The 27212-nt window shown below is 42.3% G+C and overlaps 1 protein-coding gene and 1 long non-coding RNA gene across 2 annotated transcripts in view; one reads left to right on the forward strand and one right to left on the reverse strand.

The window, feature by feature from the left end:
* The window catches only part of HAPLN1 (hyaluronan and proteoglycan link protein 1), a 128788-nt gene that overhangs the window by 51225 nt on the left and 50351 nt on the right, over positions 1-27212 (forward strand). Inside the window, exon 2 of the mRNA XM_075837585.1 lies at positions 9534-9660. Coding sequence (XP_075693700.1) covers positions 9561-9660 — 100 coding nt within the window. The 5' untranslated portion in view covers positions 9534-9560. The remainder of the gene's footprint in view (positions 1-9533; positions 9661-27212) is intronic.
* Positions 7044-9810, reverse strand: LOC142660755 (uncharacterized). The gene is made up of 3 exons (XR_012850563.1): positions 9384-9810; positions 8719-8751; positions 7044-7126 (listed from the first exon to the last, which is right to left on the reverse strand). It is a non-coding gene; the product is annotated as an uncharacterized LOC142660755 (long non-coding RNA).

The following is a 27212-nucleotide window of genomic DNA, read 5'->3' on the forward strand; positions in this document are numbered from 1 at the left end:
TGCCACCGGGGATTCCGCTCTTATAGGTAACCACAGTGGTACTATCTATGGGGGATGGGGGGTTGCTATATTCAGGCAGGTGGGTGCTATCTACATGGAGGGGTGCTATATGTAAGACTGGAGTCCCCAGTCAGACATCTTGCAATGCTCCGGACGGGTATTCCATTGTTGAAAGCCCTGACTTCACTGTCCTTATATAGACAGTTGTAAAAGGGCACAATATAATATATAAATATACTATATATATGCTCACTACACACTCACCCACGTGTGTACAAGGGCTGGTATAATAGCTGGGTTTCACCTACTTGGTCGCCCACTATTACTACCCCCTTTATAATCAGGGTCACTAGGGTTATGCCTAGTTCCCCTACCTTTTCCTTATACTAACGTCTACTTGCTTTGCTTTGCTTCTACGGAATAGGACCGTACAATAAATACAATTGTATAGTAAATAAAGGGTAATATTTATTACTAACAATAATCACACTTACATATAAAATACACAAACCCAACACAGAACACAGTAACTGATCACCGTATAGTATCAGTATACCCCAATACACATAACACGTTAATATATACTGAGTATACTCACACTATACGTAGTACACTATAAACACGGTATCCTATGTTATGCCTCCACCCACTTACCTAAACATACACAGAATACAGTTACGTTACAATCCAATACATGCTACCTAATATCACTTTCCCTATACTCTAAGGGTTCAGCAATGAGTTATCAAGGGGAATGGGTTGCTGTGTAAATGGTGGGAAAGGGTTAAACAGGTACAGCAGGGCTAGTAAGTTACTCAGGGCAGCAAGGGTAAACAGGGACTCAGGGCTACAAGTGTTGAAGTAAGGAGGGGGGAGATCATAACGTGTAGCTGCTGCTACACGTGGATACTTAGCAGTCCATGTGGTCTCTCAGGAAGGGCCATGAGCCAAGAGCAGGCCAGGAGGGAAGTGGAGACCCTTAGTGGAGCCAGGTAGCAGGAACAAAAGAGAGAGAGCTTTGGGAACATTTGTCCTTTTAAACCTCCCTGTGCACACCTGTGTGACCACACAGGCTCATGCATGTGAAAGGGAGGGGCCTGGGCCTCATGGTATCTAGTAGGGGGCTGGAAGGGCAGTTGGAACTTCCTTCTACCTGGATTAGTTAATTCTTTGTTTTACACCCCCCAGGCTGTCTGAGTAGATGACACCTTTCTGGAGGGACAAATACATATATATATATATATATATATATATATCTACACTACATGTACATAGATATAAATATATATAAAACACTTCCCTTTACAACAGTAATGTCAAGGGCTTCCCCGGGCTCAGCACTCAAAGTAGCGCTGTGTACAGGGAGTCCTCAGCCAGGATCAGTCTTTACCGGCCGTTATAGGGATTGTTTCCTGAAAAACATCCAGTAAAATCTGATCCATTGACTTCTATAGGAGCCGTCTGGCCGTGAAAACAGCCAAAAATAGGACATGTCCTATTTTTTGACGGCCAATATTCACGGGCCGTTAAAAAGACGGCCATGTGAATATACCCATTGAACTTCATTGTTCTGAAAACAGCCGTGTAACGGCCTTTTAAATAACGTCCGTCACACGGCCATTTTTCACTGTCCCGAAGACCTGACTGGTTCAGTGTCGGCTGGTTCTGCATGTCTCTGACAGGATCCACCTGTAATCTATCACATCTAAGTTATGAACTTAGATGTGAAGGATAACAGGTGGATCCTGCACCCGCTTTCACTGAACCCCTCAGTCCCGCACAACTGACTGGTACAAGATTCCGCATAAGATACAGCTGCTCTATATGGAGAATATAGAGCAGCTGTATCTCAAAAAGTAAAAGATATTTTTTTCTAATATATTTTTATTTTATTTTTTCATACATAATTATCGTAGCTGCTATCTAGCCTGAGCTGCTGCTCCACTATATGAACAGCAGTCCAGAGATATGTTTAACAGCAGCCACATGGACATAAGAAACCTCAGTCAGAAAAGACCTATTGATTTCTATGAGAGAATGTTGTGGGCATGCTCTGTGCATAGGTTATTGTAAAGGGAGGAAGAAGACAGTATTAGGTGAGTTGTCCCCATCACCTATTGTCAATCGTGTGATCCTGTGTTATCAGCCACCAGATTTATAATAGAGGTGTTAATTTTCATTGTAATTCTGCCTGTGATTATAATGAGATGTCTGCTGAGAAGTGACCTGCAGAACAAGTGGTGTCAGTCTATTGTGACAGCTCAGTAAACAGCATGAAAGATACAATATTTCAGTTGTTTTTTTTTAATGTAACAAGTGACATGGAAAATGAAAAAGAAACCAAAAAATTGCAAAAATTCAGTTTCATGTAAAAATTTGATTTAAACAATAGGTCACTTTTGACTATATATTCTTTCTAAAAATAATTTGCTAAATAGTAATAAATCACTGTAATTATTGGATGTGTGTTATGTTTAAACCATGTGTAAAATATTACTTAGCAGATGTAGCATGCTCCAAGTAGTCAATACGTTTTGTAGAGCTTAAGGTCTTACTCAAAATTGCAATGTACTGATCAAGTTCCCCACGGATAAAATCACAATTTCAAAGCAAAGTATGCAATTTGGAGTAACCTTTCTGTCCTACACTAAACTTAACACGTAATCTAGCATTCTGTGACTTTCTAATGCAATCTTTCACATGTTCGTTATTACAAAACTTGAATAGCTTTTATGCTGTGGAATTACTGAGAATTATATTGAGAGTATTCTATTTCTTAGTATGCTGCATAAACTATGATTTATGTTCTCTTTTATACTATCCAATACATCGTGGATACATAGCAATTAACAAATGTATTGCTATAAAACCTGACCTTCACTTTTATTTCCATTTTTTTGTTATGATTTCCAGTCGGCTTAGCATATCAGTTAATGGTGATGAAGGCATATTCAATGTATGCACGAAGTTTACTCAATGTTGACAGAGAAATTAGCCATAATATGAATAAATCCAAAGATTCAAATACCATAGGGTCACTTTTACATGTTTACGCATTCAGTGTTCCAGCTTAGATCCCCTAAAACTTCTAACCCTTCAAGTCTCTATTCACCAGAGTAGTTTTAAGAAAATTGGATGCCTAGCCAAAGTCACATCACTTAAGGAAACAGTTGTCCAAAAGTGTCTATATATTACTGCCATATATAACTCACATAACAATGGCATTCACATAGAGCCCACATTATACTGCCATATAATTCCTCATTATATTGCAATTTATTGCTTAAATAATACTGCTATATAATAGCGCCCACATAATACTGCCATAACAGTGTACCCACATAATACAGCAGTAACTTGGTTCCCACATAATACTGTCATGCAAAGACTAGACAAAACTTGTTGTTTTAGAGGATAATTCTACTATCCATTATTGTTTAAGGTGGTTTATGGATTAATGATGATATTCCTCATGCCTAGTATCACTGGAGTTGAAGGGGTTAACCGGTAGTTGTTAGGGTGTTAATGCTTATATTATACCCTGTGTCCATTGTCAAATCATGGGAACAGCCCTCCATTTAAATTACTGTATAACTGCCTCCACATCAAAAGAAGAAAAACATATATAAAATAAATCATGATTTGGAAATACTATTTAAGACTATGCTTCGTTATTGCAGTTAGTACATAGCTGACATGTAAAATTTAAAGGGGTATTGCAAAAATCATAAACTACCACCTATCCACAGGATTATTGATAATTTTTGGGTCACTGGGAGTCCCACCACTTGGACACCACTGATTATAAGAACGGGCGTACCAAACTCCTTGATCCTCTTCACTGCAACCTCCGCAGTGAATAGAAGCTTGAATTGAGCAGCGGTTGAACATGTGCCTGACGCTCCATTCATGGTCTGTGAGAATGACGGAAACAGCCAAGCGATGTACTCGGCTGTATCCAACATTCCCATAGACTTTGAATAGAGCGGCAGTGCACATACTCAACCGCTGCCCCCATTCAATGTTCTTCTCACTGGGGTCAAGCACTGAGGAGAATCTATTGGTTCGGAACTCCCATTCTCACAAACAGTGGGAGACTCAGTGGTGGGACCCCCTGCGTTCAGAAAATGATCACCTATCCTGTTATCAACTAAGGGCCTGTTTACAGCTGCATTTGGTGTTTACGTTGCTTTGCTCTATTAGAGGAGCAGAACAATGAAAATACCGGAAGCACTGGTTCTATTGCAAGACCGACGACCGGCACAACCCATTGACTTTAATGGGTTCCATTGTGTTTCTGTCGAGGTGTCCGTCGTTTTACCGAAAAAAATAGTGCAGCATGCTGTGCTATTGTTTACAGCATTTTGGACCAGAACTGTGACAAAGGCCCCAAACAGACCCTCCAACGCAGATGTGAGCAGGCCATAACTCCCTTCCAATTGGTTTTATGATCACTATATAGAATAATCAATTTAATAACACTCTCCCGTAGCTTACACGTTGCATTCACACATTGTGGTAGTGTGGTTTGACCATGCGGCAAACTGATACACTGTGTGAACACAGTCTAACAAAACAACTTTAAGGCCAGTTTAGGTTCAGTTTTTTTTTCAGCCAAACACAGGAGTCGACACAAAAGAAAGATGCATCTTTTCTTTATACTGTTTCTTCCTCTGGGATCCACTTTTGGCTTTTGCTAAAAATACTGAGCCAAAAACTGCACCAAAACCTGCATCAAAACTGTGTGTGTGTGATCCTGGCCTTACAGATGTTACTGCCTAAAGTGGAATATTTTGTTGCAGAAATTTACTGAAAAAAAAATTTGGTTCAATCCATCTAAATGGAACATGCAGAAATCCATTCACCTGCTGCAGAAACAACCCCCATTAGGCCACTTTCACGCGGCAGTATTCTGGTCAGTATTTTTCATCAGTATTTGGAAGTCAAAACCAGGAGGGGGTCCAAAACATGGAAGATGTGGAAACTTTCCATTCAATTTTTTTCTCTGTGTAAAGGCCACTCCTGGTTTTGGCTTCCGAATACTCATGCAAAATACTGACAGAAATATTGGCGTATGAAAGTGTCCTTAGATAAATGGAATTGATTCTCATTCACAGAAATTTCTGCAACAAAATCTGCTCATGGTCATGAGTTTAGCTCTCCAACAGTCTAAGTTTAGAATAAAGATGGACATAGATATTGAATTGCTACCCGCAGCTCACAGATCAATTTTCCACATCATGTTCACCTTGGTTAAATGAGTATGTTATTTTAATCGTTTAGTAGGATAAGTGGCTGCCAGACACCTCTAGTGGCACTTATCTTCCGGGGAAACGAAAAGATTGAACAGGAAAAATCCATCCTGTTAAATCCTTGTTTACCCGATTGCAGCTTTCAGCCAAGATTATGCAAGGCCCATAGACATTAGATTGTTAGATTGTAAGAAAGTGTCCCCTGCTTCCCCTGAGGGGATCAGATGCGCTAAATATAATAATAATCTTTATTTATATAGCACCCACATATTCCGCAGCACTTTACAAATCAGAGGGAACATGTACAGACAATATCAGACATTACATAGTGACCAAACTAATTAACAATTCACACAAGAAGAATGAGGACCCTGCTCGTAAGAGCTTAGAATCAGTGGCGTAACTACCACAGTAGCAGCCGTAGCTGCTGCTACGGGGCCCGCGGCATGAGGAGGCCCGTGTTGCTCTGCCAGGCACATTACATTAGGTGCCAAGCCTGGCGGCACGGGCCCCCTCATGCCTAGTAGCATCAGTAACACTAGGTATCCGGGGGGGGGCCCGGATGCCCGGTGCTAGCCACTGCACTGCCACATTTGAATACGATGGCGATGCTGGGACCTGGATCAGGTGGTAGGAGCGCTCAGGCCGGAAGAGGATAGGGGCGGATCTAAAGGGAACGACGCAAGACTTCAGGCGCAGGACAGTCAGGACGGCTGAAGTACTGTCTCATAGGACAGGCATAGGACAGTCACAGGAGGGGCAGAGGACCTGCAGAGGACAGGTAGATTAAGTTAAAAAGTTCAAGGGAGGAGGGAGAAGTTTTTAGGTAGAAAAATCTGCCTCAAAATTCCTTCAGGAATTTTGAGGCAGATTTTGACCTGCCGGCAGAACACTTCCCGCGTTCTTCGAGACGTTTTTTTGTGGCATTTTTCGGCCTGACATTGATGTCAATGGGAAGTCAGAGACAGAAACGCCCGAAGAAAGGGCATTACGCTTGTTTTTCCTGCAAGTGTTTTTTACCACTTGCAGGAAAAAAAAACGTCCGAAAGCGCCTCCCGTTAATTTGAATGGGAGGCGCTTTCGGACGTTTTTTGTCGCGGTTTCCGACATGGTTTCTGCGTCAAAAAACGTGCCAAAAAAACTCAGTGTGAACTTCCCCTAACAACTATACTGAAGCCTAAGGCTGTGTTCACACAGAGTTTTTTGCAGGAGGAAAATTCTGCCTCAAAATTCCGTTTGGGATTTTGAGGCAGATTTTGACCTTCCTGCACGCCGTTTGCCGCGATTTTTGCAGCGTTTTTCGCTCGCGCCCATTGAGTGGTACGGGCAAAAAACTCTGCGAAATACGCTTTCTCTGCCTCCCATTGATGTCAATGGGAGGTCAAAGGCGTAACCGAGCGAGGATAGGGCATGTCCCCTCTTTCTCCTGTGAGGCGGTTTTACCGCTCGCGGGAGAAAACCGCCTCCGCCTCCCATTGGAATCAATGGGAGGCATTTTCGGCCGGTTTTTGACGAGTTTTGCGGAGCGGTTTCTGCGCCTTAAGGCCCTGTTCACATAGTTTTTTTCAGGCAGAAAAATCTGCCTCAAAATTCTGTCTGGAATTTTGAGGCAGATTTTCCCCTGCCGTTTGCTGTGTTTTTTGCTGCGTTTTTCGTCCGCGTCCATTGAGTGCCGCAGGCAAATTTCTCAGCCTCCTATTGTCAATGTCAATTAGTAAGGTGGTAGTAATAAAGTTTAAAAAAATACATAGAACAAATATTTTATTGAAATAAAAAAAAGCACCACACAACCCTTGTTAACCATTTTATTGAGAATAAAAAAAAACTCAGTCATTGACGTAGTACTTGAATCCAAAGTAGTCCAACAACCGAACCTGTAAAAAAAAAAAAGACTAAAAAAATTAGTAACACATAAAAAAGCAAAGCAATTATTATCTTAAATGTTCTGGTCCAGCGCTGAAGACGCAATGTCAGCGAGCTGAGTCCTATATCTAATCCTATCATGTGTGATACTGTCTGCTGAGCCATTGTATCTAATCCTTTCCATAGCTATAGGGTCATAGTGCTATAGATATGCTGTCTCCTATATATATATATATATACAGACACACACATACATACACGCATACACATTTTTGGGGGGATATGTATTGGGGCTAATGCCCCTGACGTTTTAAGTCCTTAGTGACGCCTCTGGCTGCTAGTGCTGTATCGTTGGGTCACTTAGGCGACTAAGGGATGCAGCTGAAAGCTGCAGGCCGGCGGTCATGAGAAGTTGAGGGGGTCCAAGAAGGACTTTTGTATCGGGGCCTATGAGCCTTTAGCTATGCCCTTGACAGGGAGGGGGCAGTATGACGCTATCTACAGGGGGCTGTATGGCGCTTTATACAGGGAGGGGGCTGCATGGTGCTATCTACAGGGGGGCGCTGTGTGGCGGAATCTACAGGGAGGCACTATCTACAAGGGGTGTTTGTATGGCACCCAGGGGAGGGGGGCAGTCAAAAGTTTGCTATGGGGCCCAGTCTTTCCTAGTTACGCCCCTGCTTACAATCTATAAGGAAAGAGGGGTGACACAAAATGTAAATAGTGCTTGTTCTGTACAATGGTCAAGCCATCTTTTATACACATGGGATAGTAAACATAATGCTGTATGTGCCGGTCACCAGCCAGTATCTGTGTATGACAGATATAAAATACCTTAGGGTGCAAGTAGTGTGGGAGATACTGCTAAATGAGGGGGCAGATTCTGATGACTAATATAATAGTGGGGCCACGGAAAGAAGTCCGATTAGGGAATGTGATAGGTCTGTCTAAAAAAATGTGTTTTCAGGGCACGCATAAAACTGTGAATGTTAGAAACAAATCTGATTGTCTGGGGTAGCACATTCCAGCGGACTAGTGCAGCACGAGAAAAATCTTGGAGACGGGAGTGGGAGTTCGGATTATGGAGAATTTGAATCGAAGGTCGTTGGCAGAACGTAGAGCACGACTAGGGTGGTAGACAGAGATCAGGGAGGAGATGTGTGGAAGTGCAGCACTGTGGAGAGCTGCACCTCAGGATAGATTGAAGAGGGGAAGAATTTATTAAGGGGAAGGCCGATTAGTAATGAATATACAGTACTTACCCACTGTTGTAACACAACAGTGTGGATAAAGCCTGAGGGTAAGGCCATGCTAAGACATATTTTTTTGTTGCAAATTTGAGGACATGCTGATATGCAAAGGGAGAAATCAGTTGCAACCAAGTGGCAAATTTCATATGTGATATACCCACATTTTGCCGCAGATTGTCTGTGGATTTGCAACCGGTTTGCAGCAAAATCCATGGCAAAAAAACCACCCTAAACTCACTCTATAGTTGAAATGTCCTTAATAGTTCTGTGTCTGTATGTGATAATTTTTTTATTTTCATATTAAAATTATTCATTGCTATGTATAAATAAACAATATGGAATTTAGATCATACCTCTTAGTACTCCAGGCACTATTTCCTATTTGCCTAGAAATAAAAAAAAGAAAAATGTAATATTTATTGTATATTGTTTTATTTGTTTTATTGTCCATAGTGTATTATCGATATAATATTTTATTTATCACACAAATATGTAAATATCTTGATACATATTGCCTTTTAAACCTTAGCACATTTTCATATTATATTATTTTCCTGTCATTCATCTTATAAGTTATTATTTTACCTCTTCTACTATTTTTAACCCTTTTTCATAATTCATTCCTAGAGGCTTAAGCTTCTCTCTGCAGAGGCTGATTGTAGTGACTGTCTACACACATTAAATAAACGTGTCAGCATTCTAGATAGCGATGAATTGAGAACCAATCTGTACAACTGCAGTGGTAGCGTATAGTACTACCATGCTATATAAAATCAAGATTTTAAACGCTACGCTATAAATCACATTAAACCAGACAATACAAATGGTTAAAATAACACGCTCTTTTAGTTCTTATTGACTTGGCATACTAAAATAATTAATTTAGCGGAATCAATATATCTCTTCTATTATGTATCATTAAGCAGAAATTTAATTTGTTACTTGACTATTGACAATAATTCTTGTGGAATAGCTATGTACTAATATAAGACCACTGGATGGTTGCTGCAACATTTACCTTATGACATATCAGTTGCAGTAACTTCTGTAGTGCAGAACAGGACAAGCAATGTTGTCAGGCATTTTCCCACTGACGGTAATGCTGTAACAAGTTGGGCAGCAGGAGCAGCAGTTTTCACAATCCTCTTTCTATGTTATGCCTTTTCAGTGAGGGAGATCCATTTGGTATCCGAAGATGAAGAGGGTACTTTTCCTGGTGCTAATATCCTTCTGTTGGGCTGATCATCATGCCAGGGACTCCACACTGCACCACGACAGGATCATTCACGTCCACGGTAAGTCTACGCTAAAAGTAGGCAAGTCGATTTGTTTTCAGGCATTTATGTGATATATAATATGGGGCTGTTTGCTCCCTGCCTCCCTGGCTCATATTCTGCTGCATTGACTTTACCCCCCATCCAACCTTTCTTTACTTTTGCTAAGTTTGCATTTGTATTCTCATTTTGCAATGTTTGCTGCTCATTATAAAGTAACCCTGGGTTTACAGTTCTGCAATACAGTATCACTGATCTGTGTGAAAGTCTTGCTGTCTATCTGATCACATCCATTTAATGTTACTGCAGTGTCCTTCATTCTAAAGATAGGAGATATATTAATATCCTAATGTATGGAATGACTGCATGATACTAATACTGTGCTTACCTTAGCTATGACCGTGTTATAGAATCCGTATTAATGTGTGATTTACATTTTTGTTCTTTTTCTTTCCACTTACACTCTATTCATCTGCAGCAGGATCTAAATCTGCAGTGCATGTCAGCTTTTCAGTTTTGGCATCGGTAGTTAAAAGTCACATTGCCAGGAAAATTCAAAGCCTGCACATTATCAGGTTATGGCGAATTTATACAATCTGCATTTATTTATTAGATAAATTTAAACAAGGAAGATGCAAAAAGGGACTTACATTCAACTGTGACAGGAAAAGGTTAAAATTGAAATGGCAGAAGGGCTATGTAAACCCTGTGACATATTTTAATGACAGCTGTAGGTCTTAAAATGGGATATGTGGGATCTCATTAATGTGTCAAATAAAATGTATTCAATTGTCTGCTGCCAGAAGGGCTAGGGTGTTATGCGTCAACTGCTTTACAGGCCCATGTAACCTAAATACTCATGTCAACACTGTCCACTGTGAGATGCTGATGCCCATGACAAAACCTGTTGTCAGCTCAACCCACATGCGTTGGGTGGTGAGAGTCATAATCAGCACCACTAATTTGTTAATTTCACAAGTTTCCTGGCAATAACATTTCAGGTTTATATTTGTATAGTGAAATATGTCAAGAGCTAAATATATAATTTATGTGATTCGGCTTCGCCTCAGCTTAAATATTAGCATTTTCTGCAGGGGCGTAACTAGGTAATACTGGGCCCCATAGCAAACTCTTGACCGGGCCCCCCCCCCCCGGGTGCCGCAATCATCCCGCCTTATAAATAGTGCCCCCTGTAGAATGTGCCATACAGCCCCCTTGTAGGCAGTGCTATATAGCCCCGCCTATAGACAGTGTCACAACCCATTTGTAGATAGCATCCCCTCCTCCTTGTAGATAGTGCCATACAGCCCCCTGTAGATATCGCCATAAAGCCCCCACTGTATACAGCGCTATACAGCTCCCACTGTATATAGTGCCACACAGCCCCCCTCCCTTGTATATAGTGCCACACGGCCCCCCTTAGTAGATAGTGTAGCACATCCCCCCTTAATAGATAGTGCAGCACTCAGCCCCCTGTAGATAGAGTGCCACACAGCTCCCCCTTGTGTATAGTGCCACACAGCCCCCCCTTTGTGTCTAGTGCCACACAGCCCCCCCTTGTGTATAGTGCCACAAGGCAATAGTGCATCCGAGAAAGTTGTATCAGCCAGCAAGATGTCACTCAAACATGGAAAGGTGGGTTTGAAGGCAGGACTATGTGACTTTAGGATAGCGGCACTGCCCCATGACCCTCTAATGAGTAATTAGCTTATAGTGTGTGCCATTTTAAAAGTGGATTTTAAATATTTTGCTGCATCTGAAAGAAACATACAAGGGAATGTTTGGAAATATTGTCAGGTCATGTATTACCACATGGTGGCGGTTCAAGGGGTTAACACTACCTGACAGTTTCCCATTAAATATACAATTAATTGAGAAAATTCCATCTGCCCTGCAATTTTGTTATTATAAATATATCCTCTATAATTACAGATCCAGAACCAAGCTCTGACTTATATACAGCACCAGAACCAAGCTCAGTAAATATATACAGCACTAGAACAAAGCTCAGTACATAAATACAGCACTAGAACAAAGCCCATACATATATACAGCACCAGAACAAACCTCAGTACATAAATACAGCTCCAGAACCAAGTTCAGTACATATATACAGCACCAGAACAAAGCTCAGTACATATATACATGCCCAGAACCAAACTCATTACATATACACAACACCAAAACCAATCTCATATGTATATACAGCACCAGAACAAAGCTCAGTACTTACATACAGCATCAGAACCAAGATAAGTACATATATACAACACCAGAAAAAATACAGCTCAATTTAGTGTAACCCCAGCCGTATAGGTTTGTACGGCGTAAAACTACAGCTCCCAGCATGGCCCGAACAATGGTCAGGATATGCTGGGGGATGCTGTTTCACAAAAAAAAAATCATACCACCATCATCTCACTGCAGATCATACAGTGACTGCAGTTCTGATTAGTGGCAGAATAAACATTTACATTAAGTGACTCACCGTCTCAGATTCTAGTTCTTTTCTTCTCCCTCCGGTCCAGACCTCTATGATAGATTTCTTCTGGCCACGACCCATTTCTGCAGTTTTCCGCTCAGATGTCTTCATCTTCTCACTTTTAAAGCATTTCTGCACTTATAAGCGAAGTTAAAATTCTCAATAACTCTAAATATAATAAAGCACCATACACTGCACCACTAACTATAATAGCGCCATACACTGTGTCCCTGATTATAATAGTGCCATACACTGTGTCCCACACACACCGTGCCCCCTGTAGATAGTGCCCCCATAGCCCCCTGTAGATAGTGACCACCATAAAGCCTCTGTAGATAGTGCCCTACATAGAAGCCCCTGTAGAACGTGTCCCACATACAGCCCTCTGTAGATAGTGCCTACATATGGACTCAAGGCAATAGTGCTAACTACTGAGCACCGTGCTGCCCTACATATAGCTTCCCCTATAGATAGTGCTCCACGCATAGCCCACCTCTGTAGATAGTCTCACATATAGCTTGCCCTGTATATAGTGTCCCACATATAGCCCACCCCTGTAGACAGTGGCCTACATATAGCCACTCTGTAGCTAGTGCCCCACAGGTAACCCATCCCTGTATATAGTGTGTCACATATAGCTCCCCCTGTATATAGTGCCCCACATATAGACCCCCCTGTAGATAGTGGCCCACATATAGACCCCCCTGTAGATAGTGGCCCACATATAAACCCCCTCCCCTGTAGATAGTGGCCCACATCCCCACATATAGACCCCCCCCTGTAGATAGCGGCCCACATCCCCACATATAGACCCCCCTGTATATAGCGGCCCACATATAGACCACCCCTGTATGTAGTGGCCCACATATAGACCCCCCTGTATATAGTGGCTCAAATATAGATGACCCCCCCTGTAGATAGAGCCCCCACTATAGATAATGCCAGTCACAGTTTTATTAGAAAAAAACAAAAAACTTTAGATACTCACATGATCCAGTTCCCGCGCAGGCTGATGGCAATGCAGACCTGAATGACGCGTCGTTCAATGATGCTGATTGGCGGGGCAGAATGACTTGCCCCATCAATCAGCACCTTTCAAGCACGGAAGCGGCACCATTGCAGGGCGCTGAATGGTCGGGCATGCCCGGCCATTCAGCGTTAATGCATGTATTTGGCTGTCGCTAGCATCGGGGCCCCCTCTGGTGCTAGCGACGCCTACAGGCATGACAGGGCCTGTGTCACCCGGCCCATACTTGTTGGAGGCTCAGCGGCGCGGTCCCCGTAGTTGCGGCGCTACCGCTGTAGTAGACATAACAGCTGCTAGCGGCGCCACCGGGCATATGGGGGGGCGTGTTGGCAGGCGGCACTTATTTTCTGGTATAAAAACATCTTTGAATTTGTCAAATTTGCAATGACAAAACGTGTGGATATAGGCCTCATTTATTAAAACTGGCCTTGTGATCCATAGCAACCTATCTGAGCTCTGGTTTAACTACTCTAGAAAAAGTTGCTTTGTGATTAGTTGCTATGGGCAATAATGTAATAATTTTTTATTAACTAGTTTTGATAAATGAGGCATACTCTGTACTTATTGCTTCTAGGGAAGAAAAGATTTATGCTTTTTGCTTCCGATGGAGCATGGCACAATTTGTTTTTCTCTAGGATTCATACAGAATCCGTACAGTATTATTAGTTTTATTATTAGTAGTAGTAGAAGTAGTAGTAGTAGTTGTATGCAATACGTATGAAACACAGAAGGGGTTAAAGAGACTCTGTCACCACATTATAAGTGCCCTATCTCCTACATAAGGAGATTGGCGCTGTAATGTAGGTGACAGCAGTGCTTTTTATTTAGAAAAACTATCTATTTTTACCACTTTATGAGCGATTTTTAGCTTTATGCTAATTAGTTTCTTAATGCCCAAGTGGGCGTGTTTTTACTTTAGACCAAGTGTTGTACAGAGGAGTGTATGACGCTGACCTATCAGCGTCATGCACTTCTCTCCATTCATTTACACTGCAGATAGTGATATAGTTATGTGCAGCCTCATACACACACACTAACATTACTGCAGTGTCCTGATAATGAATATACATTACCTCCAGCCAGGACGTGATGTGTATTCAGAATCCTGACCACTTCAGAATCTTTTCTGTGAGATTACAGCAAGGCAAACGTAATCTCGTTTGAAATGACAGGTTACATCGTAATCTCACGAAATTACGTTTGCCTTGCTGTAAATCTCGCTACAGAAGTGACAGGATTCTGAATACACATGACGTCCTGGCTGGAGGTAATGTATATTCATTATCATGACACTGCAGTAATGTTATAGTGTGTTTATGTGGCTGCACATAGCGATATAGCGATATAGTGCATGACGCTGATTGGTCACTGATTGGTCATCGTCATACACTCCTATGTACAACGCCCACTTGGTCTAAAGTAAAAACACGCCCACTTGGACATTAAGAAACTCATTAGCATAAAGCTAAAAATCGCTCATAAAGTGGTAAAAATTGATTGTTTTTCTAAATAAAAAGTACTGCTGTCACCTACATTATGTAGGAGATAGGGCCCTTATAATGTGGTGACAGAGCCTCTTTAAATACAAAAAATGAAAAATGTCCTATACACTAGAATGGGAGCCCTATTATGCTCCATACAAAACTGAACCGTTTTATGGCCGTGTATAAGAGGCAAAAGGAAAGTTTAGACACAAGGAAAAAATTATGATTTTCTGTATTTTAGCTTTTCCATGAATTTTACTTTTGATAATATTTGGTTTTGTGCGCACCAAAATTGGACGTTATTAAGTACCGTATATCTATATTGTACATAATTTTGAGGGATAGCAATATGTCACATTTAGGCCTCATGCACACGGCCGTAAGGGTTTTTATTGTCTGCAAATACGAATCCGTAGCCGTCCGCAATTGCAGAAGCTCCCATAGATTTCTATGGTCAAGTCCGCGACGCAATTGCGGACAAGAATAGGACATGTTCTATATTTTGCAGATCATTTCTACGGCACGGACACACATCCGTAAATATACAGAAAGGTGTCTGTGGCCAATATAAATGAATGGGTCCGCAATTGCCATAGCCTTTTTTGAGAAAAATCAAGATCTATCATATCGATGGATATTGACCCCCCCCCCCCCATAACCACAAGTGCACCCTTTTAGACCTCTGTGCTTTCATTTGTAATAATGGTACATGCTCAATTGTGTAACACAGACCTGAATAAAGTGCTATTGTATTACTTTATTGTATCACCGAATAATGTGCCATTGAACTACTTACTTTGGTAGTTGAGGATGATGCTTGCTGTCATTTTAGTATTAACCTTATGTGGCCTACCCCTGACATATTTACATATATACATGTTTGTATATGTTGTTTGTTTGTTTGTTTGTTTGTTTGTTTGTTTGATGAGTTAACAATCTACCATAAGAGCAGGAATCAGCCTGCTTGCTGTACTACAGTCCACACTGGTGTTTTTTTAATGTATTTTTTTGCATTTTGAAAAAAAAAAAAAACTAAAGCAACACAACACAATCTATATGCCACCAAAGAGCACATGAAAATGGGTTGACTAAAGCAATATAAATCTATTTTTATTATTACAAAATAAACAAGTCCATTTTGCATGAACAATATGATCTGGAATGTACAATGTAAAATAGATCATAGATACAGACATAGGTATATTTTCTATTGGTCAGTCACATGATTATGGAGTGAGAAAGAGAAAGACCACATGTCCTGAATATACAGGGATAAATTCAATAACAACCTTAAAGGTTAAGATAGAAAGGGAGGGAAGAAAGTAGGTGAGGTAATGCGAGACATATAAATGTATAAGTCTATTATTTAAAAAGTTAGAATATATGACACAGAGTAAAGAATGCGATGCAAATGGCTATGTTCACACGCCAAATTTTGCTTGGCAGGTTCCGCCGCAAAAATCACTGCAGAATTATTCCTGCTGTCAGCAGGAAGATTCCTACTCCCATCCGCTTCAAAGTAAGGTTTGGTCAAAATTCACCCGAAGATCGGGCAGGATGCTTCTTTTGTCCGCTAGCTGAAAAAAATCAGCCACCGGGAAAAAGAAGCATGCACCTCCCATTGAAATTTTGCGGAGGAATTGGTGGCGCATTCCACCACAAAAATTCCATCGTGTGAACATGGCTTAAGGGTCTACTGTGTTCTAAAGGCAGTAAACAGGAAGTTGCTTAATCAAATGAGACGATTAATGCTTTGTCTCCAAAACGACAACCACAGGGTTTTTATACATTTCTCATTACAGTTTTATGTGTGAAATCTGTCATGTCGGCGGTCTTACAAACTGGTCAGTTACTCGGGTTTGCTTATTTAGAAGACAACAGAAAAGGTACCTCAGGAGTTCTATCAATAATTAATTGAGAGCAGATCTTGGATAATCTATAGAGATGAGCAAATTTGCTCAAAAGTTCCCAGATTGCCCTGAAAAATCGTGTATGACATGCTAAGGTCTTCTAGGACTGTTTCAAACTCCTTTCAAGCTCTTTAACACCAAGACAGTAAAAGTAATGTTAAAGTGACAGCAACATACAGTATACAGATGTAGCCGTCTTTACCTTGACTTTTAACGCATTAAATAAACAATGGCTAGATCTCTTATCTTGACTTTTCAATGACTTTTCAATGGCTTTTATTGTGTGATATCACGCTGCAGCCAGTTATCATAATCAAGTTAAAGATGGCTACTGTGCAAAAGTTTTAGGCAGTTGTGGAAAAATGTGTCACTGTAAGGATACTTTCAAAAATACAAGTGTTAGTAGTTTTTGTTTTATCAATTAACAAAATACAAAGTGAATGAACAGAAGAGAAATCTAAATCAAATCAATGTTTGCTGTGACCACCCTTTGCCTTCAAAACAGCATCAATTATTCTAGGTACACTTGCACAAAGTCATGGATTTTGTAGGATTATAGTCAGGTGTATGATTAACCAATTATACCAAACAGGTGATAATGATCATAATTTTCATATGTAGGTTGAAACATAGTCATTACCTTTAACAGAAACATCTGTGTGGGAGGTTTAAAACTGTGTGAGGAACAGCCAAGCTCTGCTATAAAGGGGAGGCTGTAGAAGACTGTTTGATGTCTCAGGTCCACCATGGCAAAACTGAGCACAGCAACAAGACACAAGATATTTATACTGCATCAGACAGATCTCTACCAGGTAAAGATTTGAAAGAAGACGGGGTTTTAAGATGTGCTGTTGAAGCTCATCTGAAGAAGCACAAAGAAATCGGCAACGTTGAGGACTGTAGTCGCAGGGGTCGGCCAAGGAAACTTAGGGCAGGAGATCAAAGATACATTATTCTTACTTCCCTTTGAAATAGGAAGATGTCCAGCAGTGCTATTAGCTCAAACCTGGCAGAAACCAGTGGGACACAGAGACACCCATTTACTGTTCGGAAAATTCTGGCCAGAAGTGGTCTTCATGGAAGAATTGCAGTCAAAAAGACATACCTTTGATGGGGAAACAAGGCCTATGCACAAAGCAGAGGAACTGGGGTCCCAAAAAAATAGCAGGGGGTACTCTGGACTGATGAGTCAAAATGTGAAATATTTGGCTGTGACAGGAGGCAGTTTGTTCGCTGAGGGGCTGGAGAGTGTTACAATAATGAGTGTCTGCAGACAACAGTGAAGCATGGTGGAGGTTCCTTGCAAGTTTGGGGCGACATTTCTGCAAATGAAGTTGGGGATTTGGTCAGGATTAGTGCTAAAAAATACAGGCAGATACTTAATATCATCAAGAAAGCGTTTGATTGGCTACAAATTTAATGTCATTAGGCATCATTTACACGACCCTGATATACGTCCGTGCGACGCGTGTGCTTTTCACGTGGGTCGCACGGACCTATACAAGTCTATGGGCCAGTGAAAACAGTCCGTGAGTTTTGTGCAGCGTGAGTCCGCTGCGTAAAACTCACGACATGTTCTATATTTTGCCATTTTTCGTGCATCACGCACCCATTGAAGTCAATGGGTGCATGAAAACCACGCAGGTCGCACGGAAGCACTTCCGTGCGAACTGCGTGATTCGCGCAACAGCTGTCAAACTCTGAATGTAAACAGAAAAGCACCACGTGCTTTTCTGTTTACAAACATCCAAACGGAGTGTCATAATGATGGCGGCTTCGCGAAAATCACGCTGCCGCGCATCATACACTGTTGACACACGCAGCTGTTAAGTGCATTTTCCGCATGCAAAACGCTGCATTTTTTGCGTGTGCAAAACGCACACGCTCGTGTAAATCAGGCCTAAGAACTATCTTCACCGTAAAGAAGAACAAGGAGCCCTGAAAGTGTTGATATGGCCTTCACAGAGCCCAGATCATAACATCATAGAATCTGTCTGGGATTACATAAAGAGACAGAAGTATTTGAGGAAGCCTATATCCACAGAAGATCTGTGGTTAGTTTGTCAAGATGTTTGGAACAACCTCCATGCCGAGTTCCTTCAAAAACTGTGTGCAAGTGTAACAGACCCTAGACCTGACCCCCTATTCTAATAGAGACCCCAGACCAGACCCCTAAATACAAACCCTTAACCTAATACAAACCCTAGAACAGGCCCCCTAAATAGACCCTATAAACTAATACAGACCCCAGATCAGACCCCCTAAATACAGACCCCTAAATACAGACCCCTAAACTAATACAGACCCTAGAACAGGCCCCCTAAATAGACCCTATAAACTAATACAGACCCCAGACCTCAAACTACAACAGACCCCCTAAATACCGATCCCAGACCTCAAACTAAAACAGACCCCCTAAATACCGACCCCAGACCACTTAAACTAACACAGACTCCTAAATATACAGACCCTAAACCCCTTAAACTGCTACAGACCCCTTAAACTAATAGACACCAAACCCCCTAAATACAGTCCCCAAACCAGGCCCCCTAAATACAGACCCCACACCAGACCCCCTAAATACAGTCCCCCTAAATACAGACCCATTAAACAAATCAATCCCCTTATACTTACAGTCAGTCTTCTCTGTGGAGTCTTGCTGCTTCTGCAGCTGCTGAAGTCCTGCGGTCATGTGTCCAGCAGGTCTCTAAGCAATAGTAAGAACTTCAGAGATAAGGTCATGTGACCTTATGTCTAAAGGTCCTTTTGCAGAACATACACAATGCAGTTTCGTTGCGGTTTTTGCCGCGATTCGCGGCAAAATTCTGACAAAGCTACAATGTACTTGTACAATGTACTTTGAGCGGCCACGATGATATGATAGTCCTATAGACACAGGTACAATTACAGTGCAGGACGGGGTGGCGCTGGCGCCCCCTTCTAAGTTGCGCCCGGGGTTCAAGTCCCCTAGGGGAACTAATAAAAAAAGTAAAAAACCGTTAACGTTTTTTTTAATGTTTTAAAAAAAAATAAACAGTAACATAACTGGTATTGCCGCGTCCGTAAAAGTCAGAACTATCACAATATAGCATATAACCCGATTGGTGAACGCCGTAAAAAAAATAATAATTATAAAACACGTAAATTGCAGTTTTTTGGTCAACTTAGGTCTCAAAAAAAAATCAAATAAAAAGTGATTCAAAAGTTGCATATACCTCAACATGGTATCAGTGAAAACTACAGCTCGGCTCGCAAAAATTAAGCCCTCACATTTCTAAATTGACGGAAAAATAAAAAAGTTATGGCTCTTAGAACATGGCGACACAAAACATAAAACAAAACATATAAATTTGGTATCGCCGTAATTGTATCAACCTGTAGAATAATGTGAACATGTCGTTTTTACCACCTGATGGACACGGTAAAAATAAACCCCCCAAAAAATGGCGTAATGCCTGTTTTTTTCCCATTTCACCCAAAAATATTTTTATTCAACTTCCCAGTTCATTATTGTCACGAGGCGGGGTGTGGACCCACTGGGCCGTACCGCGTAGCGGGATGCAGCTGGCCAAATAGGTATGATACAGAGTCCATAGTCCAGAAAAGGGTACCTGAGGCAATGTAGGCAGTAGCAAGGCAGGCTCGGCTGGGACCAGGCAGCAGGTAGACGTCAGGCGTGGAGTAGTAGAACAGGCGTGGAGATGCAGCACAACACGACAACAGCTCAGCACGGCAGTAGACCAGGATGGTACAGATAGCACGGAAAACTGGATACAGGATACAGGTACGGGGAACACTGGGAAGCTGGAAGACACATAGGAGACCATTTGCAAGACAGACTAAGGGAAACAACAACAATGCTCAGGCGAGGATAAAAAGGGCACTGACCCTCTTATAGTCCAGGAGTTCGTGAGTTGATGATGATTTTCAGGTGCCCTTTAAGAGCGGGCACGAGCGCGCGCACCCTCCGGGAGACAGGAACGATACCCGGAAGTGAGTGCCGGCGCCTCACAGGGGGACGACGCAGCACAGGAGCAGGACATCCATGGTCTCGGTCATCATGGGGTAAGTTAGAACGACAAACCGCGGCCATAGACGTTACAATTATGCAGTACAATAAATGATGCCATGACAAACTACAACTTGTCCTGCAAAGCACAACCCCTCACACGGCTATGTTGAAAAAAAAGCAAAGAAGTTATGGCTTTTGGAAGACGGGAAGAAAAAAATTCAAAATGAAAACACTGAAATTGGCTGTGCCTCCAAGGGGTTAATGTGTGGTCTATGTCTTGAACTGGAATGGAGTGTGGCACGGTCACACTGAATGTATGCATGGGGAAGAATGGGGACTATTGGATTCCCTGTTTGCCATTGGTGTGGAATTTGTGGTACCATATTTTTAAGGGGCATTGTCCATCATATCTAATTGCATTGTATTGTACCTTTCTAACTGTCAGATAACCAGTATTTTCTTTATTGGCTTTTATTGGTTGTCTTTATGTTTTGTTTCTTGTCAAGACTTACAGAAATAAGGATAGCACAACAACGTCAGAGAATTTTAAGTCGCTTTCATTAGTCTGTAATGCAGTAAACATTTTTGGAACACAGTGTTAACCCATCCAGTTAATTTAGTGGCAATATAGCAAGTTACAGCTGTCTATTAATCCAATTGGCAAGGCCTTTGAAAGGTCATTGAAACACTCTAATGTGACTGTACATTTCCCAGATAATTTCTGAACAAATACTGTGGTCTATTTCTTTAGATGGAATACAATTTTCCAATTGATTTATAAAGTATTTATACCCTTTGAATATAAATGGGAGTTAAGCCACTTTTATTAAAGGAAAGATTGACTCGGTATGGCGATAAGTTTCTTTATAATGTCAATGCTAATAACTGCTAGTTACAATTCTTATATCCTATAATAAATAGACATGTTAGCACTTGAGAAAAAATGTAATGATTGTATCAAAATGCACACAGTTATAACAACATTATACTAGTACTATGCATTGACTTCATTTGGAATATAGCCAATGACTTACAAATTTCCTTGTACTGCTTTGCTGGTTTATGTGCTGTCTTGTACTCTTATCACCGTCTGTGTTTTCACATTTGTCCTCAATGTCCCCAGTAAAGCATTGGAACTGCGTTCATTCTCTGTAACCTTCTCAAGGTCTCCTAATCATTCTTTAATCAATTCCATTAACTTGTTCCCCCTTTTGCTTTGTGCACAAGGTTATTGGGAACACAGATGTTTAGAGATTCAGAAACCAGGGGAATAGTCAGTGACAAATATAAATGTTTCCAAAGGATCAACTTTTCTGCATTAAATGTGAAAATACAGTTCTGCTGGGAAACCTTTATGTGGATGTTACCTTGATACATTCCATCTACCTAAACATTGTTGTAGACCAAGTACACCCCTTCTCAGTAAAATTATTTCATAATGGCAGTGCGCCCTGCCACTCTGCAATAATTGTTTAAGAATGATTTGAGGAACATGACAAAGTGATCATGGTGTTAGGTTGGCTTCATAATTCCCCAGATCTAAATCCGAACAGTAATCTGTCGGATGTGTTGGAAAACCAATTCGTACCATGGAGGCCCTCTTAAACATCTGTTGCTAACGTTTTGGTGTTAGATACAACAGGACACCCACAGGTATTTTGTGAAGTCAATGACTTAATGGGTCAGAGCTGCTGTGGCAGCACGGAGGGGACGTATACAATGTTACGCAGGTTGTTTTAATGATATGGGTGAACTAGTGTGTGTGTGTGTGTGTATGTATGTATATATATATATATCTATATATATATACATACATACAGTACACAAGAAAATGGTGACAGCACACTACGAACACTAATGCCACATAAGCCACTAAATATGAATAAATATGCATTACTGCTAAATCTACTTACAGTAGGGAGGTTCTTAGCGCACATTTTGATCAAATTCAAATTGTGTGAGCCCACCTTCCACGACAAGGTGACCTCTATGTGGTGGGAACCTACACTGTACATACACTCAGAACTAGGACTAAGCCTACATATTCTTGGGGATGGTAGGAACCAGCATTAAACTAATTAAAATCACCCAGGGCAGAATGGGCGGAGTGCAAGATCAAAAATTGGAGGCAGTCACTAACCCCACATATATGAATCACATAAACACAAAAGTTTGAACAGCACATTCCAACAAAATGAAACAAAACATGTATACAGGTGCAACAACGCCTGTGACTGCAAATTTATACAGCACACCAGAAAATGGCGACAGCACACTGCGAACACTAATGCCACCTAAGCCACTAAATCTAAATAAATATGCATTATGTAAAGGATCTGCCAGGCACAGCTTCTGTGTCAACGCCCATAGGTAATCAGTCTGCACCTGCTTCTATGTCTGTGAGACTGACTCCATCTTCCACCACTCAGGATGGCAGGCTTAGGAGTGGGAGAGCCTATCACAGCCTGGCCAGACGGAGCTAGCTCCCGCCCTCTGTCTATTTATACCTGCCTTTCCTGTTCCTCCTTGCTTGTGATTCTTCTCGTTTGGTTTCCTGGCCCTGCTGCAGCTTCTGAACTATTTGACCCTGCTTCATATTGACCCTGGCTTACTGACTACACTCCTGCTCTGCGTTTGGTACCTCGTACACTCCTGGTTTGACTCGGCTCGTTCACCACTCCTGTTGCTCACGGTGTTGCCGTGGGCAACTGCCCCATCTCCTGTACCCTTGTCTGTTTGTCTGTCGTGCACTTATTGAGCGTAGGGACCGTCGCCCAGTTGTACCCCGTCACCTAGGGTGGGTCATTGCAAGTAGGCAGGGACTGAGTGGCGGGTAGATTAGGGCTCACTTGTCTGTTTCCCTACCCCCATCATTACATAATCACAGGCCCATATACCTAGTCTACCCTGGTCCCTCACACTACTATGGACCCCCTTGAGACCCTGGCTCAGCAAATGCAGGGTCTCTCCCTACAGGTCCAGGCCCTGGCTCAGAGGGTCAACCAGCCTGATGCTACCATGGTAGTGCCCCTCACCTCACCTCTTGAACCCCACCTCAAGTTGCCTGACCGGTTCTCAGGGGACCGGAAGACTTTTTTCTCCTTTCGGGAGAGTTGTAGGCTCTATTTTTGCTTAAAGCCCCACTCCTCAGGTTCTGAGAGCCAGTGGGTGGGTATAATTATGTCCCGGCTCCAGGAAGGGCCCCAAGAATGGGCCTTCTCCTTGGTTCCTGATGCCCCTGAACTTTCCTCCGTTGATCTTTTCTTTTCTGCTCTCTGACTCATTTATGACGAGACTGACAGGACTGCCTTTGCCGAGAGTCAGCTGGTGACCTTACGTCAGGGTAAGAGACCTGTGGAGGAGTATTGTTCTGACTTTAGGAAGTGGTGCGTAGCTTCTCGGTGGAATGACCCTGCCTTAAGGTGCCAGTTTAGGTTGGGTCTGTCGAACGCCCTGAAAGACCTGCTAGTTAGCTATCTCTCTTCTGACTCCCTAGACCACGTTATGGCTTTAGCGGTACGACTTGACCGACGTCTCAGGGAACGACAACTTGAAGTTTTTGTGTTTTTCCCTCTGACTCCCCCATGATGCCTCCCGAGGTTCCGTTGCTTCGCTCTTCCACGGAAGACTCGGAGGTACCTATGCAACTCGGGGCCTCCGTGTCCCCCCGACAACGTAGAGAGTTCCGCAGGAAGAATGGTCTCTGCTTCTATTTTGGGGATGACAAGCATCAAGTGAACACCTGTCCTAGGCGTAAGAATAAGCAGCCGGAAAACTTCCGCGCCTAAGTGATCATCGGGGAGGTTACTTGGGCGCACAGGTATTTCCCGTAAATATGAAACATAATAAAATCTTGCTTCCCTTTCAGGTCTCTTTTGGTGGTAGGACTGCTACTGGCAGTGCCTTCGTGGATTCAGGGTCTTCTGCTAATATCATGTCTGTGGAATTTGCTATGTCTCTAGCTATGCCATTGATTGATTTGCCTAAACTTGTCCCGGTAGTGGGTATCGACTCCACTCCTCTTGCTAATGGTTATTTTACACAGCATACCCCTGTTTTTGAACTCCTTGTTGGCTCCATGCATTTGGAGCAGTGCTCTGTATTGTTGATGCAGGGATTATCGTCCGATTTGGTTTTAGGCCTTCCCTGGTTGCAGTTGCATAATCCCACGTTTGACTGGAATACTGGGGAGCTTACCAAATGGGGTAATGAATGCTTGACGTCATGTTTTTCTGTTAATTCTATTTCTCCCCCTGAGGAGGTGAACACGCTACCTGAGTTTGTTCAGGACTTCGCTGATGTTTTCTCTAAGGAGGCCTCCGAAGTGTTACCTCCTCATAGAGAATTCGATTGCGCTATCGATTTGGTACCAGGAGCTAAGCTCCCTAAGGGTAGGATATTTAATCTCTCTTGTCCCGAACGTGAAGCCATGAGAGAGTATATCCAGGATTGCCTGGCCAAGGGTTACATTCGCCCCTCTACTTCTCCGGTAGGTGCTGGCTTCTTCTTCGTAGGGAAGAAGGATGGTGGTCTTAGGCCATGCATTGACTACCGTAACTTGAATAAGGTCACTGTAAGGAACCAGTATCCCCTTCCTTTGATTCCTGATCTCTTTAATCAGGTTCAGGGGGCCCAATGGTTCTCTAAGTTTGATGTACGGGGGGCGTATAACCTTATCCGCATCAAAGAGGGGGATGAGTGGAAGACTGCGTTTAACGCGCCCGAAGGTCATTTCGAATACCTCGTCATGCCCTTTGGGTTGTGTAATGAGACTTACTCCATCTTCCACCACTCAGGATGGCAGGCTTAGAAGTGGGAGAGCCTATCCCAGCCTGGCCAGACGGAGCTAGCTCCCGCCCTCTGTCTATTTATACCTGCCTTTCCTGTTCCTCCTTGCTTGTGATTCTTCTCTGTTGGTTTCCTGGCCCTGCTGCAGCTTCTTGAACTACTTGTCCCTGCTTCGTATTGACCCTGGCTTACTGACTACTCTTCTGCTCTGCGTTTGGTACCTCGTACACTCCTGGTTTGACTCGGCTTGTTCACTCCTCTCCTGCTCTACGTTTGGCACCTCGTACTCTCCTGGTTTGACTCGGCTCGTTTACTACTCTTGTTGCTCACGGTGTTGCCGTGGGCAACTCCCCCGTTTCCCTTTGTTCTGTGTTTCTTTGTCTGTTGTCTGTCGTGCACTTATTGAGTGTAGGGACCTTCGCCCAGTTGTACCCCGTCGCCTGGGGCGGGTCGTTGCAAGTAGGCAGGGACTGAGTGGCGGGTAGATTAGGGCTCACTTGTCAGTTTCCCTGTGATTCTTCTCGTTTGGTTTCCTGGCCCTGCTGCAGCTTCTTGAACTACTGATCCTCTGCTTGTGATTGACCTTGGCTTTACTGACCACTCTTCTGCTCTGTGTTTTTGTACCTCGCTCATCTACTGGTTTCACTTCGCTTGTTGCTCACGGTGTCCCCGTGGGCAACTTCCCCATTTCCCTGGCTTCTTTGTACCCTTGTCTGTTTGTCTGTCGTGCACCTATTGAGGGTAGGGACTGTCGCCCAGTTGTACCCGGTCGCCTAGGGCGGGTCGTTGCAAGTAGGCAGGGACTGAGTGACGGGTAGATTAGGGCTCACTTGTCTGTTTCCCTACCCCGGCATTACACACAGGCTGAGAGGGCAAAAACACTTAATTTTAAGAAGGCCAATTTCCCCAGGTTGAGGACTGCAATTCAGGATATAGACTGGGAAGAACTAATGTCAAATAATGGTACAAATGATAAATTGGAGATTTTCAAATCTACTTTGGGTAATTATAGTGCAAAATGTATTCCTATAGGTAACAAGTATAAACGACTAAAATTAAACCCCACATGGCTTACACCTTCTGTAAAAAGGACAATAGATGACAAACAAAGGGCATTTGAAAAATACAAATCTAAGGGTACATCTGCAGCCTTATTAAATTATAAAGAGCGTAATAAAATCTGTAAAAATGTAAAAAAAAAATAGCAAAAATACAAAATGAAAGGCAGGTGGCCAAGGATAGTAAAACAAATCACAAAAAATTATTCAAGTATATAAATGCAAAAAAGCCAAGGTCTGAACATGTAGTGGTAATGAAGAGTTGGTCACAGGGGATCAAGAAAAGGCAGAGTTACTAAATGGGTTCTTTATCTCTGTATATACAACAGAATACTTATTTATTAATGATATAAAGGATGGGATTAATAGGACTATTTCTATTTTTGCAGATGACACCAAGCTATGTAATATAGTTCAGTGTATGGAAGATGTTCGTGAATTGCAAGCAGAGTTAAACAAACTAAGGTTTGGGCGCCCAGTTGGCAAATTAAGTTTAATGCAGATAAATGTAAAGGTATGCATCTGGGTACCAACAACCTGAATGCATCATATGTCCTAGGGGGAGCTACACTGGGGGAGTCACTTGTTGGGAAGGATCTGGGTGAACTTGTAAATCATAAACTAAATAACAGCATGCAATATCAATCAGCTGCTTCAAAGGCCAGCAAGATATTGTTGTGTATTAAAAGAGGCATGGACTCGCGGGACAGGGATGTAATATTGCCACTTTACAAAGCATTAGTGAGGCCTCATCTAGAATATGCAGTTCAGTTCTGGGCTCCAGTTCATAGAAAGGATGTCCTGGATTTGGA

Source organism: Rhinoderma darwinii, chromosome 1 (assembly GCF_050947455.1).
Source record: "Rhinoderma darwinii isolate aRhiDar2 chromosome 1, aRhiDar2.hap1, whole genome shotgun sequence".
In the NCBI taxonomy this organism is placed as follows: Eukaryota; Metazoa; Chordata; class Amphibia; order Anura; family Rhinodermatidae; genus Rhinoderma; species Rhinoderma darwinii.